This window comes from Chiloscyllium plagiosum, unplaced genomic scaffold (genome assembly GCF_037043375.1).
Source record: "Chiloscyllium plagiosum isolate Xiang-an unplaced genomic scaffold, Cpla_swu_hap1 HiC_scaffold_20, whole genome shotgun sequence".
Lineage (NCBI taxonomy): Eukaryota > Metazoa > Chordata > Chondrichthyes > Orectolobiformes > Hemiscylliidae > Chiloscyllium > Chiloscyllium plagiosum.
This window is the reverse complement of record NW_028270158.1, coordinates 6,013,930-6,030,947: the sequence shown is the minus strand read 5'-3', so window position 1 is coordinate 6,030,947 and position 17,018 is coordinate 6,013,930. Positions and strand designations below refer to the sequence as shown.

Here is a 17,018-nt window from a genome sequence, read left to right as displayed (position 1 = left end):
AACACTAGTTATACCACAGCAGGAGTACTTCATACATCACAATAAAGGAATTATGTGGATACAGAGGATTTTCATGAGGCTGTTGCCTGAGATAGATGATAATAGCAATGGGGCAAGAATGAATAGGCTCAGGTTGTTTTCTTTGGAACAAAGGCAGCTGATAGGAGAATTACTCAACTTGTACAAAACTATTAGGAGCCTAGACACAGTGAGAAAAAGGGCCTATTTTCATTAATAGGAAGAAAGGTAAATAATCAAATGGCACAGAAATTTAAGTAACTGCCAGAATTAACAGAAGTGCTTTTTTTCCGATCCAGAAGGTGGTGCTAAATGCCTGAAAAAGTATTAGAGGCAGAAACCCTCACTGCATTTAAAACATCCTTTAAAATGCATTTGATACGCCATAATCTATAGATTTTCAAACAAGATCTGGAAGGCAGGATTAATCTGGATAAATCCTTTTTGGTCAGCAGAGAAATACTAAACCAAGTAACTCCACATTTGTGCTGTCAAACTGTTTTTATTCTTTTTTGTTAAACTATCAGATTACAAACTTGCCTGGAGTACAAGTGACTGTCGTTTCAATTCCAAAACCTTTAACTTCCAGTTCTGCTTCTCTGAAACCTTCAACATTCCTTAAGCGTTTTTGTAAATTAGCAAATTTTTTTTTCCCTACTTTATCCTTCCTATATTTGCCATGCAGCCCTTTTACTTTGTGCTTGAGTTAGCTTCGTTGCAACATATACAGAGAATTCTTCCCCTTGCCACATTCCAGTGGTTAGCACCTGACTGAGTGATCATTTTCTATGGTCCAAGCTTGCATCACAGCTTCCAACCACAATATCGAGGTGCAGCAAAGCATCTGTTACTTTCTCTCTAAGCTCAACATAATCATCAGTACCTCTCATCAACCTTAAAATAAATCCTTACCCATCTATAGTGTCTGGAAAATGTGGAAAAATGTGTATTTTTGCATTCTTCCATCCAACAATTCAACCTCAATTATTTGTGAAAGTTCTGCCTGATTAGTGTCAACCTGCAGAAACATGATTAAAACAGCAATGTATATCTCACACATTAACTTATATGTAACTGCTCAGTAGGGTTCAGTGCTTGTGTTGCTGGACTAGAAGTCTGAAGGTCAAATTAAATCCTATCAAGGCTGTTTAATATTGTGAAGTCAATTTAAGGACAAGAAAATTTGACAGAAGGTACAATGGATGTGAAGGTTTAGAGAGGGTGCAGACAAGATTTACAAGAATTTTTTGAGGGACAAGGTACTTCATGTATGCAGCCTGTCAATCTTTACAGCTGGAAGTGAAGATCCAGGAGTCCACTCAAAAAGCAGAGAATTATTAGCCGTGTCATTTATCACTCGCCATTGAAGTCGTCCAAAGAAGAGTCATTCGTAAATTTTTTTCACCAAATGCTGCAGCTATGTCCTTAATTCACCAGTGTGAAATATTTTTATCATAAGGATATGAAAACTGCTATGATGATGCAAACCTTTCACTGCTTAACTCGCAGGCAGCATAATATGAATGGAGTATTACTTTACTTTCAAGAATTATTCAACAGCACACTGACTTTTTTTTATTCATTCCCAGGAGGTGAAGATTACTGGCAAGGCTAGTATTTATTACTCATTCCAAATTTTCTTTACTTGAGTGATTCATGGACAATTTCAGACTGTAATTAAAATTAACAGCATTGCTGTGGATCTTGTTTCACAATTACACCATATCAGTTAAGAACAGCAAACATCTTTCCATAAAAGTACACTAGTGAATCATTTAACAATCCAGAGGTTTCACAGTCACCATTAATGATCTTAGCTTTTTATTCGAACCATGATGAGATTTGAATTTATCTTCTGATCAGTGGTCCAGATTACTGGACTGCTAGTTTAGCAACATATGCACTCAGCTATCATTCCAATTAGTTATCATTCTCATGTAAATATTAACTTGTTTTATAACAATGCTCTCAAAATATCTGAAACCTAAGCACTGTTACTGTGCTACTAAAAGGGACTGGTTAGCTCAGTTGGCTAAATGGCTCGTTTGTGATGCAGAGTGATGCCAACAGCATGGGTTCAATTCCTGCTCCAGCTGAAGTTACCATGAAGGACTCTCCTTCTCACTCTCTCCCCTTGTCTAAGGCATGATAACCCTCCAGTTAAATCATCATGAGTCCTCTCTATCCCTAATGACAGAGCAGCTGTATGATCTGGGAGGACTTCACTTGTAGAAATATTATTATTCTTCATTCCACTAGGAGGAGGTAATCAACAACACATGGGGCCACTTTTACAGCTTTGTATGTTATGCAATCATTTTAAAATCAGATATCCCTATTCACTCTTTCAAATTTGAGGCCTCACCTTAGCCACTCTCTTGGTTCTTTGGCCAAAGCAGCCTATATCAAAAATACCAAAAATATGGCATGCACAAAACATATACAGAGGTAAACAAATCCAAATAGCCTCAAGCCGAAGTGATATTACAGACTGGATTACAGCTAGAGATAGCTTTTTACTGAAGACAATAAAGCTCAATCTACAGTAGCGGTCTGACCGAACATCTGTACTCTCAAATATCAAGTATATCTTCCAAAAGAAAAATTTTAAAGAAATGATTACACAGGTAGTGTAACAAACTCATGAAAACTTAGCAAACAAATCCATCTGTCCTGTTCCACATATTCCTGGATCATGAACAACGTAAATCTGTACTATCAGTTAACCTTAATGTAACATCATCAGAATTTGTATCCACGTTACTTGAATTGATCTAAAGGACAAAGGAAAGGCATGAACCAATTTTTATACATCATGGAGACAAACACCAGAGTGATCAATTATTTTTAACTTGACAATTATAATTTTTAAGGACACTATCGATGTTGTGTTTCAAAAAGTAGCATACCTTGTGTTACAGTTTTAGACAGAACTGGCAGTCGGTCAGATTCAGGCTCAGGTCGCATGAAACTGGGCACTGCAGAAGCCGTTGTGATTTCTTTCAGGAGCGTGCTGACCCCCTGTGTGGATTCCTTTAACAGGGATGTGACATTTTGAGTTGATTCCTTTAACAAGTTCGCAACCGCAGATACAGGCTTGCTAGGTCCATTCAAATCCTCATTGTCAATGTTGATTGCAAAGAGGATAGAGTTTAATCCTTTAAACAAAATTAACAGACTAAAATGACAAACAGTTTTTGACTGGATTCACTTAATTCCTTTTAAACAAAGCTATACTTCTGGTGTAAATTGACACAATAAGTTCCAGGTTAAGGTCTAAGGATGTGACTTACAAACCAGAGTTGATGTTTAGTAATATAAAATATTTGTTAGCATAGTGACCAACATTTCCATCCTCTTGAAAAGAGGCAAGTGCTTAGTATCACCAACCTTTGGGAACAAATGGTTTGTTCTGTAAGTCAATGCTCAAAAATGCTCCCTAATCCCAAATAACTCCTGGAAATGCAAATAACAATAAATTTAAGGTGATAACAACCACATTGATGTACATCCCCCAAAATGAAATACCTTCAATCATTGACTATCAAAGAAGTGAATCTTGAAACTGTTACCAGCTTTCATATAGTAACAAATCAATGCCAAAAAGATAAAAGAGAACTGAAATATATTTCTGAACAACCAATAGGTAGAAAACTAAGGATCTTTTTCTGCATTTGCTGGAGCCAAGAAAACAGAAGCACATATATCCAAGTACAATTGTTTGGAACATTTCCTACTTTTTGGCATAATGTGCTTTATAAATAACGCTAAAGCTAAATAAAAAGGAAACAACTCATTGTACAGTTCTTGCAAAAGGAAATAGACACATTAAATGTTAATGATAGTTTCAAACTAAAAGTTAAATGCATGTATAATTTAAAGAACAAATTAAATTTAAATCTCTTTTGCCAATTTACCAAACACATTCCTAAGAGCAGAATAAATAGGAGTTGTCCATATGCATCTTCAAACCTGATCCACCATTTAATGAAATCATGGCTAATCTACATATTCAATAACCCTTTCCCAATTGATTCCTTTTTTACATGGTCATTCATGCAATGTGGGCATCGCTGGCTAGGCCACATTTATTACCCATTCCTACTTGCTACTTGAATTGATGGGATTACTAGGGCTATTTAAGAGGTCAGTTTAGAGTTATTCACATTAGTATGGATTTGGTATCACATGCAGGGCAGACCCAGTAAGGATGACAGATTTCCTTTCTTAAAGGGCATAAATGACTAGATGGGTTTTTACAACAATCAACAATGGTTACATGGTCACTAGTAGCCTAAGTTTTATTTCCAGATTTTCATTGATTCAAATTTCACTACCTGGCACAGTGATGTTTAAACTCATGTTCACATGAGGTTCCACATCCAGGTCCTTGGATAATTAGCTCATGACAATACCCCCTCTTCCACCACCTCTCAAATCTCAATTCCCTTGTGCAAAAAGCTATTGATCTCAACTTTGAACATATGCAAAAGCTGAACATTCACAGCTCTCTGGAGTGGATAATTCCAAAGATTCATAAGCTCAGAGGGAAAATAAATTCCCTCATCTTAGTTCAAAATAACCACTCCTTTATCCTGAGACGATACCCCAATTCTATCCTCTTCAAACAGGGAATACAGCCTCTCGGCATCTCTCAGAATTTAGCATTTTTCAATGAGATCAACTCTCACTGTCCTATACTCCAGACAGTGAGCCCTCCTAATAGGGGCAACCTTTCATCCAAAGAAACAATCTAATGAAACTTCACTGGAGGAAAGTAAATCCTACCTTAGGTTTGGGGATCAAAACTGCATACAGTATTCAAAATGTGCCTTACTAATCATCCAACACAATTCCAACAAGACATCCTCACTCTTCTGTTCCAAACATCTTGTAACAAAGGCTGACATACATGTGATTTGTCCAGATGAGTGTGGAACACAAGAAATTTTACATTATCCAGGACAAAGCAGGCTGCTTCATCAGCAGTCCAACCACCAATATCAAACAGTGGCAACAATGTGAACCATATACAAGGCATTCTGCAACTATTCAACTGGAATCCTTCAAAGAACCTTCACAGCCCTTAACTTCTAAAACCCAGAAGGACAAAAGCAGCACTCGCATAGATTCACCACCATCCACAAATTTCACTGAAAACCATATAGCATCCTGTCTTGGAACTGTATCATTGTTCCTTCACTGTCACTGGCCAAAATCATGTAATTCTCTTCCTATTGAACTGTGGGTGGACTTGAAACAGACAAGACACCAAGCCATTGAAGAAAGCAGCTCACAACCACCTTCTGAAGGATAATTAAGAACAGACAATAAATGCCCACATCCCATAAAAGATCTTTTTAAAAACTTATCCTTCTTAAAATAATGCACAAGCACCTGTCATTAAGAAAAAGTCATGAAGTGGAGGAGTCGGTGTTGGACTGGAATGGAAAAAATCAAAAATCATACAACACCGGGTTATAGTCCAACAGGTTTATATTTAAAGCCACAAGCTTTTGGAGGAAGGAGCGAGACTCTGAAAGCTTGCCGTTTCAAATAAACCTGTTGGATTATAATCCGGTGGCATGTAATTTTTGACTTCTAAAAAAAAGTCACAACAAAAAGCAGGTTGTAACACAAATCAAGGTACACTGGTGGCTTTTCCTGAAACCAGGGCTCCCAACTGTTGTATGATTACATTACGAGGAAGCACATAGGAAAAAAACTAGCTAATTATTTTTGTTTTAAGCAATTATCATAAAAGCCTTGAAATTCCACAAGAATTTATGCATTTCAAGTATACAGGTCATTCATCTATAACACACGTTTGTTGACACGAATTCACTGTAACACAGTTAACAAATTGAGGATAACTTTTCTAAAATGAGAACTTTTTAAAACGTGTTTTGCTGTAATGTGATTACATCGCTGGCACTTTAAATGCTGTTTCTAAAATATAATTCTTCTCTAATAGAGGGTTGCACAAGAACACAACAATCGTTAATCAAGAACTGACTGTACAAATGAACATAATAATTTTAGCCTGTGCTGCTGCCAATTGACAATATTCAGGTCTTTGAAAGTGCATTCTTAGTGAATTAGAGTTGTTAAGGTGTTGGCATGGCTGGCAACCTTGGCCAATGGTCTGGAGAGAGTTTTGAATCTCACTAAAACAGATGGCAAAATTTGAATTCAATAAAAATTTGGAGTTAAAATGCTTGTCTAATAGAGACCATATTACAAATGTCATAGAAACCATCGAGTTCAATAAAGTCTATCAGGGAAGGAAATCTGTTGTTCGTACATGTGGTTCCAGACACACAATATGGGTGACTCTTAACTGCCTTGTGAAAGGACCCAGAAAGCCACTCAGATCAAGAATAATTAAGAATGATAAATAAATGCTGGATTTGTCAGCAGAACCCAGGCACAAATAACAATAATAGGGTGGAAAATTTACACTGTAGCAGAGGAACTCATTCTACCTGCAGCTATATCATGGGAAGAAGGCACAAACATTCATGCCAGTATCAAACAGTGTCATGTCGAATTAACAGCAATGATATCTTGACTCACTTGCTGTGACATATCAATAGCAACCAAATTAGTTCAGCAGTCATAATATAGTAGGCTTAGCCCCAACTTTTGGTGTACATTTTTAAAAATTCAATACAGGAGGATATATTCTTTTGCCAGATTTTCCCTACTGGAACAATGACGACTTGGACTCAAAGCACAACCAACTGCTTTGGTTCAACCTCAAACATGAATTAATTGTTCATGAAGAAGCCTGGAAGATGATCAATAAAGGAACACGATATTGCATAGGTACTGCAGAAACAATTTTTAAAGACTCTCATTTGATTCTTCCTAAGGACACAGAGATCATTTGGTCACAGTGCATTGTGTTATGGACTAGACCTGACCACTCAAAACATTCTGAAGCAACCCAGACCATAACTTTGCAATTTGTTTCGGTAAGTGGACAGTGAAAATTACCCAAAACATGTTAGCTAGGTTGACTACCAGGTTTTAAAACAGACAGAAATTTATTCACAAAACTGCACAATTGAACACAAAGAACAGAATAAAGAACCACTACGGAACTCAGTCCATCCAAACCAGACTTAAATATGCTGTTCTGAATATACACAACAGTCCCAAAAAGCAAACCTCCTTAAAAAAAAAGTAAAAATGGAACAAATGCTTACAGGTTGAAAGTAGAAAGCCAGAAGGAGACAGAGAGAGAAAGAGAGAGAGAGAGCCTGTTTCCAAACAGCTGAACTCCTAACTAATTCTGGACTGAACTGCTCAGCGAGAGAGTTGACCACTCCCCCTTCATTATATACGTCACTTTTGAAACATGACGACTTTAGCCTGAAGTCTCACCTGTTAACATATAAACAAAAGGCCTCTCAATACCCTTTCTCATCTCTGTGCCAAACTAGTTACCTTGGAGCCAGGAGCTGTTTACAACCCCTCTGAGAAAAACCAAGGACACAGTCTCCTTCAGAAAAGGAACAGCTTTTTGAAAAAAGGGATGAGCTTTGTGACCCTCCCACCCCTTAAAAAAAGAACCATCAAAATCAAAAGATGGCTTTTAAAACCCTTCAAAAACCTGGTTCATAGTCTGAACACAAGCGTACACTACACTAACTATACACATGCCATTGTTAACAGCTAACCCGAGAATGCAACTTTAAAAAAAAAGGTTTTGTGATTTACACATGAAAGAAGTGAAACTATCATTGTATTCTAACAGATGAAAGGCTTAACAGACAATCAATTTTTCAATGTATAATTTCAGTTACATCACACTGCAAATTTTTGCCAAAAATTCTGTGTTACGATCGAGCCCTCCACAATCACCTGAAGGAGCGTCGCTCCGAAAGCTAGTGTGCTTCCAATTAAACCTGTTGGACTATAACCTGGTGTTGTGTGATTTTTAACTTTGTACACCCCAGTCCAACACTGGCATCTCCAAATCACATACACATGCCAACAGGCATAACCATATGGAAATTCAGGCCATGGCACACCCGCCACCAAACGCCTCTGTTTCTCATTCGAGCCTCGATAACGCATCAGCAACCACGTTTCCGCGACCTGCCGCATGCACAATTGTCAAACTGAGTGACTTCAACAAGCTCCAGCTAAACAGGCAGGCATTTTTGTCCTTAAATATTTCCACAAATTCCAATGGGTTACAATTGTCTCAGATACTTTTCTGGTAATATAAACACTGAAATGTTGTAATGTCAACACCAAGCTTAAGTCTCTTTCTCCAATGTTGAATATTTCTGTTGATGAATGTTCAACTTCCTGGAAAAATACCTCATGGGTCATTCCATCCCTTCATCATCTTCCAGCAGAAGCACTGCACCGACACTCACATCACTGGCATCGATAGCCACCTAGAAAAGCTTTGTGTAATCCGGTGTGGCTAATACTGGCGCAGTGGTTAACACTGCCTTTTGACAATCCGCTGTCCACTGAAACCTCTTGCCCCTTTTTAACAATTCAGTGAGTGCAGCAGTTTGGCTGCTAATGCTTGGCACAAACGTTCGGTAAAATCCACTCAATCCCAGGACCCATAGTGCTGCTTATTTTGTTGGTGTGGGAAATTCCCCAATTACTTTCGTTTTCGCATCCTGTAGAGCCATTTGTCCATGTCCAATAACATGGTCCAGGAATGTGACTCGAGCTTTTGCAAATTCACTTTTAGCTAGGTTTACCACCAAGCCTGCTTTCTGAAGTCAATCAAACAAGACCAATAAATGCTGCAAGCGTTCCTTCAATGAGTAACTAAAAACCACCAGGTCATCGATGTAAACAACACAGTTGGGTAATCCGGCAATGATCTTATTAGTCAGTCTCTGAAATGTGGCTAGAGCATTTTTCATACCAAATGGCATGACTTTGAACTGATATAGTCCATTTGGCATTACGAAAGCTAAAATTGCCTTTGCTCTCTCTGACAGAGGTACTTGCCAATAGCCTCTGAGCAAGTCCAAATTAGAAATGTATAATTACTTGGCCCACTTTTTTGACACAGTCCTCCAACCGTGGAATTGGATATGCATCAGTCTTTGTAACAGCGTTAACTTTGTGATAGTCCACATATAACGGTTGGGTACCATCTGGTTTTGGCACCATGACTATGGATGAGCTCCAGACAATGTAGCTCACTTTGATTATGCCAACTTGGGGCATGCGCTCTATCTCTTTCTGAACCTGTGCCAAATTTAGAGCGTTATGCCTATAAGGATGTGGCTTAATCAGCACTGCATCTCCTAACTCAACATCATGCACAATTAGGTGAGTACTTCCCAGTTTATTTCAGCATATCTCTCCATGTGATAGTAATAACTCCTTCAGGTCATTTCGATTTTCTTGTGGAAGGTAACTCAATAATTTATCCCAATTTTTGACAACTTCCTCATTGTCCAATTTGATTTGAGGAATGTCCAATTCAGAATCCTCTGAACTTGGTTCTTCATTTTGTGCTGTAATCATTAACACCTTCTCTTCTTGCTTTCCTTCCCTATAAAAATACCTTTTAGCATATTCACATGACACACTCTGAGATTTCTTCCTGTCTGGAGTCCTTATCAAGTGGTTCACCTCACTCAATTTCCTCTCGATTTGATAAGGTCCACTAAACTTTGCTTTTAAAGGCCTACCTGTTATTGGAAGTATCACTAATACCTTATCCACAATTGCAAAATTGCAAATTTGTGTTTTCGTATCTGTTTCCTATTTCACTATATGCTGTGATACTTTTAAATGCTGTCTAGCCAGCTCTCAAGGTCTATTTAATCGTTCTCTAAAATTTGACACATAGTCCAAATGCGTGGTCTCTGAATTCTGACTTGTTAATTTCTCCTTATTCAATTTTAATGGCCCTTCTACTTCATGCCCAAACATCAACTCAAATGGACTGAATTTGGTCATGTGCATCTCTAATCAGTGCATCTCTCATCGCAACAAGTACAAATGGAACTCCCTTATCCCAATCATTTGGATAATCCTGACCATAAGCCCTCAACATGGTCTTTAGTGTTTGATGCCATCTCTCTAGCGCTCCCTGTGATTCAAGATGGTTTCAGATGGAAACACATTAGAGATCATTGGTAAACAAAATAGATATGACAGCATTGGCTTATTTATTCTTCCACCCTAGAACAAAGATATTGATATCAACTGTATCATTACAACAATACAGCTGATAAGATTAGGTTAATTTAACTTTCTCTAATCATACAAGTCAAGTGATCACACATCCCAGAACATAGCAATATTAGGAAATCCAACTTTAACAAAACATTTAATAAAAATTTTGCTCATTCTACAAGAGTCCAATGTTCCAGCAGTGATATGACAAGACAATATTTTGGAGAGATGATACAAGGATTGATGTTATGCTCTCAAAAGCATGGAAGGTACTGTCGGTAACCAACAACTTCTTCACTGACTTGTGAAAGAGGTTAGATCTAAATCAAATCAGAAAGAAACATGGCTACAACTTGAGAAATACCCATTAAGGAGAGTCAGAAGGAAGGGTAAAATAGGCAACATATAGATCTCAATTCACTGAGCTAAATCTTTAATGTGATGGTCCATCAGTGTTTTACACTTATTCTTATAAATTACAGGGGATGTAAATTAACAGTTATTTTTATAGCCTAAATTTTACAAGTTAAACATTATAAATACAACATTATTTCATAGCCCAAATTCAAACATATGAAGTATTCCTCAGTCTGTCACAATAAGCCTTCAGACTGCCATGCTACCAAAATTGCTAAGACAAGTAATTAAAAAGAAGTCCTGCATGCAATCTGAACATCAAGAAACAAATGCATGTGTGAATACTCTTATCTGTTGAATTCTGGGGAGTGCTCAAAGCTCACTGCACCGAAAATAAAGTCTTCATACACCATTCTGTAGCTCCCAATACAGCCTAATACTTGCATAATGTGTTGAAGCTCCAGGTATACAACTTGCAAAACAAATTTACTTTTGTTTGTGAATATCATAGGCACAAAAATATTATAGGCACAGCCACTAGAAAACAGGTATGGATAGCATATCTTACCTGCTGCCATCGTAGGTAGCATGCTAGCACGCTCTTCCTCTCTCATAAAGGACCAGTCTTCATAGAAGATACTAAAAATTACATGATTCACAAAAAATTATTCCTATGTTCATAAGATACAGCACATCGCAATAAAGTTGAATTTTAAATCATAATCTGCTTTCAGTGCCATGCAATACTTATACGAAATAGGTTTTAAGTTCCACAGCCGTTCAATCAGAATCAGGTATTCTTCTGATAAACAAACCAAAACACATCACCCACGAGAGCCAACATGACACTTCAAACACCTGATTACGGACGGTAAAATAATAACTTTGCAACATTTTACAAGAAACAGCTTTGACATAGCTACACATTATACATGTATAAGATAATTAATACCATGGAAACAAATAGTTAAGAGACAAAAATATATCTTCAAAAATAATTCCCAATAGCAGAGTCAGTGATTTCAAGCAACTTAACAAAAATACATATTAACAGAATTGCAACAATCCGAAGTAGTATTTTTATGAACAAACTTTAATTCAAATATCCATAGTTTCCCAAATACAAGTTTCAATACTTGTCTGTCTGGCTAAGCACAACTGGAGTTACATTTTCCAACAAGTGAGGAGCAATGAGGATGGCTGAAGACAGGTAGCACAAAGCCAAATGCTGAACCCACTTTGTAAACTGACTTTCTTTAAAAGGTAAATTTACAAAGATTGGAAACTGTCTATCTACACAATCAAACAAGCACAAAATTATTTTAAAAGACCTCATGCAACTTCAAATTGGAACACAGATAGAATGGACTGAATATTGTACTTTTTTAGTTAAATGACAGTTGCATCAACTTTTTCTGGAAACCTTTTCGTCATGAGGCCTTGTGAAATTTCTTGCTGTATTTTACCAAACTTCCTTGATCAACTGCCACCCCATCCCATTTGGAGAAAGTGAGGACTGCAGATGCTGGAGATCAGAGTCAAGAGTGTGGTGCTGGAAAAGCACAGCAGGTCAGGCAGCACCTGAGGAGCAGGACAATCGATGTTTCGGGCATAAGCCCTTCATTCCATTTGGACCCCGTCATCTAATTCTGTTCTCATCTTACCATGCACCATTCCCAGAACAATATGTTGCCTTGACAGAGGACTGCTGCCAGCAAGGCAAGTTGCCTGGTTGTCTTATTGTGGTAATTGGAATTGTAAAGCAAGGCATGAATGCTGTGAGCATCCAAGTGAGCGTGAAATGAGCGAGCGCCAAGTCATCAACCCTAAGATGCAGCCTCCTCCAATCCATATTGATGAAGCAAAATAAACAGACTGGGTTGGATTTGTCTGGCTTTTTATGCGGAGGACATACCTGGGCAATTTTTCACATTGGTGGGTAGTTGTCAGATGGTCTAGCTGCACTGGAACATCTTGACTAAGGGCGCAGCTATTTCTGGAGCACAGTTTTTCAGCACTATTGCCAGAATAATGTAACAACCCATTGAGAATGTGTTTCGGGTAGGAGCAGGTAGGGAACTAATTAAGTTTTGAGTTTTGTGAATTAAGAGGTTCAGTTGAGCATGACTTAGAACAGATAAGAACTTGCAGTTAACAATGGAGTGCAGGAGGCAAGGGTAATAGGTTAAAAAATGGAAAATTATGTCGAACCATTTAACAATATTGGAAGCATTCAGTACGTAAGGTCAGTTTAACAAGGTGAAAAGTATTCATTATTTGAAACCAATTAAGGTTAAAAACATTCATTGTGTAACAGCAGATGGCTTAATCTTTACTATTGCCATTCGTTGATTGTAACGGTCACCCAATCAATATGTATGTGGTCTTATCTGGATGCTCTTCCCTGTAAAATGACTAGTTAATTCATTAAGAAACTGCTGTTCGAGAGAGAAGACCGAGAATTCATGTCCCTGCACACACTGGCAATTGTTCCCTCTCCCTCCAGGGCCCAGAATAAAGATGAAGAAGGTAAAACTACACTGTGACGCTGAACATTTTGCTTCGACTGAGGGAGGAAATGGGACGACAATATCATAACAGCTAACAGACACTAGAAAGGATATCAAATTTCAGAGGCTACACAAGTTAAAAGCAACAATTTTTCAACCATTTGTTACCTTAAAAGATTTGCATCACCAAGAAGCATATGCATATAACGTTCAAGTGAATGCTCATTGAGTGCAGATCGAAGCCAGGCTCTGCCACGTCCAATATCTGTAGTAATATTCTTTAAAGAGTAGTATCGTTGCAATTCATGTTTATTCAGATGTTCTTTCACATAATACCAAAACACAGGGTCTAAAAAGAAAAGTATGTTTATTTTTAAAATACTCTGAGATAAATAAAACATGAAAAATTAACCCTGCTTACTATGATGCATGGTGATTGACTTTTTTCTTTCAGTATACCATGCAATATTAAAAGAGTTTCACTAAGAACAAATGATGCACCTTGTCTTGATCCATAACAGCCACCTCCTGCACAAACTAGTTCCAAGAAGGATGCTGATGCCCTGAATGCACACCTACCACATTTAACTACCTCAAAGCCTAGAATGTTATATCTACAGCAGCATCAGAGAGAGCAGGCAGGTTCCCAGACTTCTGTGGACTTTGTCCTGATGTAAGCTTGTGTGACTTTCCACTGGAATTTGAGATTTCAATTTCTCTGCCCTTTTCAAACTTTGAAAATATGGCTCAACTTACCTTGTTTCAACCAAGTAGTGAATCTGAAGCCACAAAACATACAGTAAGGTACATTACTTCACATTCTTATTGTTTTGTAGAAAGAACAATGCTGTTGTTGGCAAGAACATTATACGATAAAATGTAAAATGTATTAAAAGAAAAAGACAAAAGACTGAAACAACTACAGATTCTGGAAATCTGAAACAAAAACTGAAATTGCTCGAATATCTTAGCCAGTCTAGCAGCATCTGTGAAGAGAAATCAGAGTTAATGTTTTGGGTCCAGTGACCCTTCTTCAGAAAAGTTCTGAGGAAGGGTCACTGGACCCAAAACATTAACTCTGATTTCTTTCCACAGATGCTGCCAGACCGGCTGAGATTTTCCAGCAATTCTTACTTTAGTTAAAAGAAGACAAATTGCTTTTATACAAGCACTGTTTTTTACACTCTTAGGATACTCCAAAGCACTTTTGCACATTTGTCAAAGTGCAACATTTTGTAACATTCTACATTCAAAATTTTAATATCTTTCAAACACAATATTCATAAAATTAGATCGCACATGACAATTTGAATGATAATTTAGACTCAAAGTATGAATGTTGATGCTTACAATGGTTTGGATTCAGCGTAACTCTAATATGTCTTGACCACAAGGTAACAAAGTCTCTGCCTGAAGGTAAAGGCATTCTTAATATACACTAATGCTCAAAGTAACAGCCTCTCAGTTTTTAAATGTAATACGTGTAAGAGCATTTTTTTTGATACTTTGCACAATTTTCATTAGCTGCAGGTAATATTGTTCTCTTTTGTTAACTTCAGTCCTAGTCACCCATTTCAAAAAAGATAGTGCTTAACTCTCTGACTACGTTCGGTTTATGGTATCTTAAAACAGAGATAGTTTATTCACTTGTTTATTGTTCCTAGAAACTTCTGTTGAGAGTTAGTTAAAATGAAAAAAACAATCTCCCACCCACTTCCAGAGAGAAGTCTTTTCTTGTCATGTCTTCAATGATCAATGGCTAATCAGATGGTAATTTGCCATGGTCCAGACCTGGCTGACTGCTTCCAATAATCTCTGCTATTAACCAAGTTCAAAGTAAACATTAGTCCTCCTTAGCAACATCAAAAACATCTCCATTCACAACATCAGTAATGTTCAATCTCAGTAAATAGCATGTACTGTCTGAAAAGTTCGAACAAGGAAATTATTTTCTTTTTCGCACCAATACTCATTAGTTTCTGATTCTATCGTGTAATTCCAGAGAAACAGTATGAAGTATGAAAACCCAGTGTATATTCATTACCCTTTGTCTCTCTCATTCACAAATACGAAGATAAAAGTGAATAAAGGAATTCCAGGAAAATCTCAACATCTACTGATAGAGGAAAAGAGAGCTGAAGTTTTGAATCCAATATGGTTTCTTCATAACCCAAAGAACAATCATATTGGACTTGAAATGTTAACTCTGCTACTTTCTCCACAAATAAAAAAAACCTGTTCTCATGCATGAAAAATGTGTTGCTGGAAAAGCGCAGCAGGTCAGGCAGCATCCAAGGAGCAGGAGAATCGACGTTTCAGGCATAAGTCCTTCTTCAGGAATGAGGAAGGTGTGCCAAGCAGGCTAAAAGGCAGGGAGGAGGGACTTGGGGGAGGGGCATTGGGAATGCGATAGATGGAAGGAGGTTAAGGTGAGGGTGATAGGCTGGAGAGGTCGGGAAGAAGATTGCAGGTCAAGAACCTTCTTGACCTGCAATCTTCTTCCCGACCTCTCCGCCCCCACCCCCTCTCCGGCCTATCACCCTCACCTTAACCTCCTTCCACCTATCGCATTCCCAACACCCCTCCCCCAAATCCCTCCTCCCTGCCTTTTATCTTAGCCTGCTTCCTCATTCCTGAAGAAGGGCTTATGCCCGAAATGTCAATTCTCCTGCTCCTTGGATGCTGCCTGGCCTGCTACGCTTTTCCAGCAACACATTTTTCAGCTCCGATCTCCAGCATCTGCAGTCCTCACTTTCTCCTGTTCTCATGCATGGAAATTTCAGTACACGGGTGAGATCTGCAATGTATGATGAGGTTCCAGAATGAAAGGAGGGCCTATTTGGTAGAATAATCATGCAAGCCTCATTGAAATTAGCCAACTTCATTGTTTCATTTGGTAGTTCTTCTCAAATTTGTGCTGTCATATTGCATTATTTCTAGCAATATGTAATGATAAAGAAAATTAATACATAAGCACTGGCTGAAGAACCTTTGGAGTCATTCTTTGGTTTGATACTAACTGTTTCTTCACCAATATTAGCTTTCAGAATAAACAGAACAATTAGTACTCTGCATTATCCTAATTTTTTTTTCATTAGATGGTTATCTCCTAAATAAATTTGCTTTATATTTGCTAACATTTACTTTATTTTTTCAGTAATGCAATAACAGAACTTGTTCATAGAATCCCTACAGTGTGGAAGCAGGCCATTCGGCCCATCAAGTCCAAACTAACCCTCCAAAGAGCATCCCATCCCTCACCCTAATCCTGTAACCCTGCACTTCCTGAGGGCCAATCCCTGGACACTATGGGCAATTTAGCATGGGCAATCCATCCTAATATGCACATCTTTGGACTGGGGGGGAGAAACTGGAACACCCAGAAGAAACACATACAGATCTGGGGAGACTGTGCAAGCTCCACACAGACAGTTGCCCAAGGATGGAATTGAACCCTGGTCTCTGGCATTGTGGGGCAGCAGTGCTAACCACAGAGTCACCACTGGTTGTGAAACTTTCAATATTCCCTCGTGATGATGTACACTCTCTGAATGCAAGTTCCTCATTTCTAATTTAGTAGGTAAGACTTCATTTCAGCAAACTGCCACTGTTTTTTTGCCTGACATGTCAAGACAAACCCTGTAGTCTAACAGTTTCAGATCCAAAATGACAACTATATGCCAGATGCACAATTGCCAATTCAAGAAATGAGTTAAATGCTAGCACTGATTCCAGTCACATCATACCGTACTTACCACCATTTCTTTTCATTTGTTAAAGGCAGGTTACTCATGGCTGAACAAACGCTCACCCAGCGACTCACCAATTTTCATTCCTGCATTCATTGCATGTATAAATATAAAATTTACCCTCATTCCAACCCAAAACATGCATCCTAACTAATTTCAGTTCTTTTTTTTTGGTTTAAACTTCCTTACTTCGAACCTGTACTATGTAAGC

At 38.0% G+C, this 17,018-nt stretch overlaps 1 protein-coding gene across 2 annotated transcripts in view; it reads right to left on the bottom strand.

Annotated features, from left to right (window-relative positions):
* Positions 1 to 17,018, bottom strand: part of snx29 (sorting nexin 29) — a 502,976-nt gene that overhangs the window by 437,964 nt on the left and 47,994 nt on the right. For both annotated transcript variants that reach the window (XM_087997616.1, XM_087997617.1), the window contains exons 5-7: positions 13,227 to 13,407; positions 11,117 to 11,187; positions 2,928 to 3,176 (exon numbers count right to left, since the gene is read on the bottom strand). In XM_087997616.1, the coding sequence (XP_087853742.1) occupies positions 2,928 to 3,176; positions 11,117 to 11,187; positions 13,227 to 13,407 (501 nt within the window). The remainder of the gene's footprint in view (positions 1 to 2,927; positions 3,177 to 11,116; positions 11,188 to 13,226; positions 13,408 to 17,018) is intronic.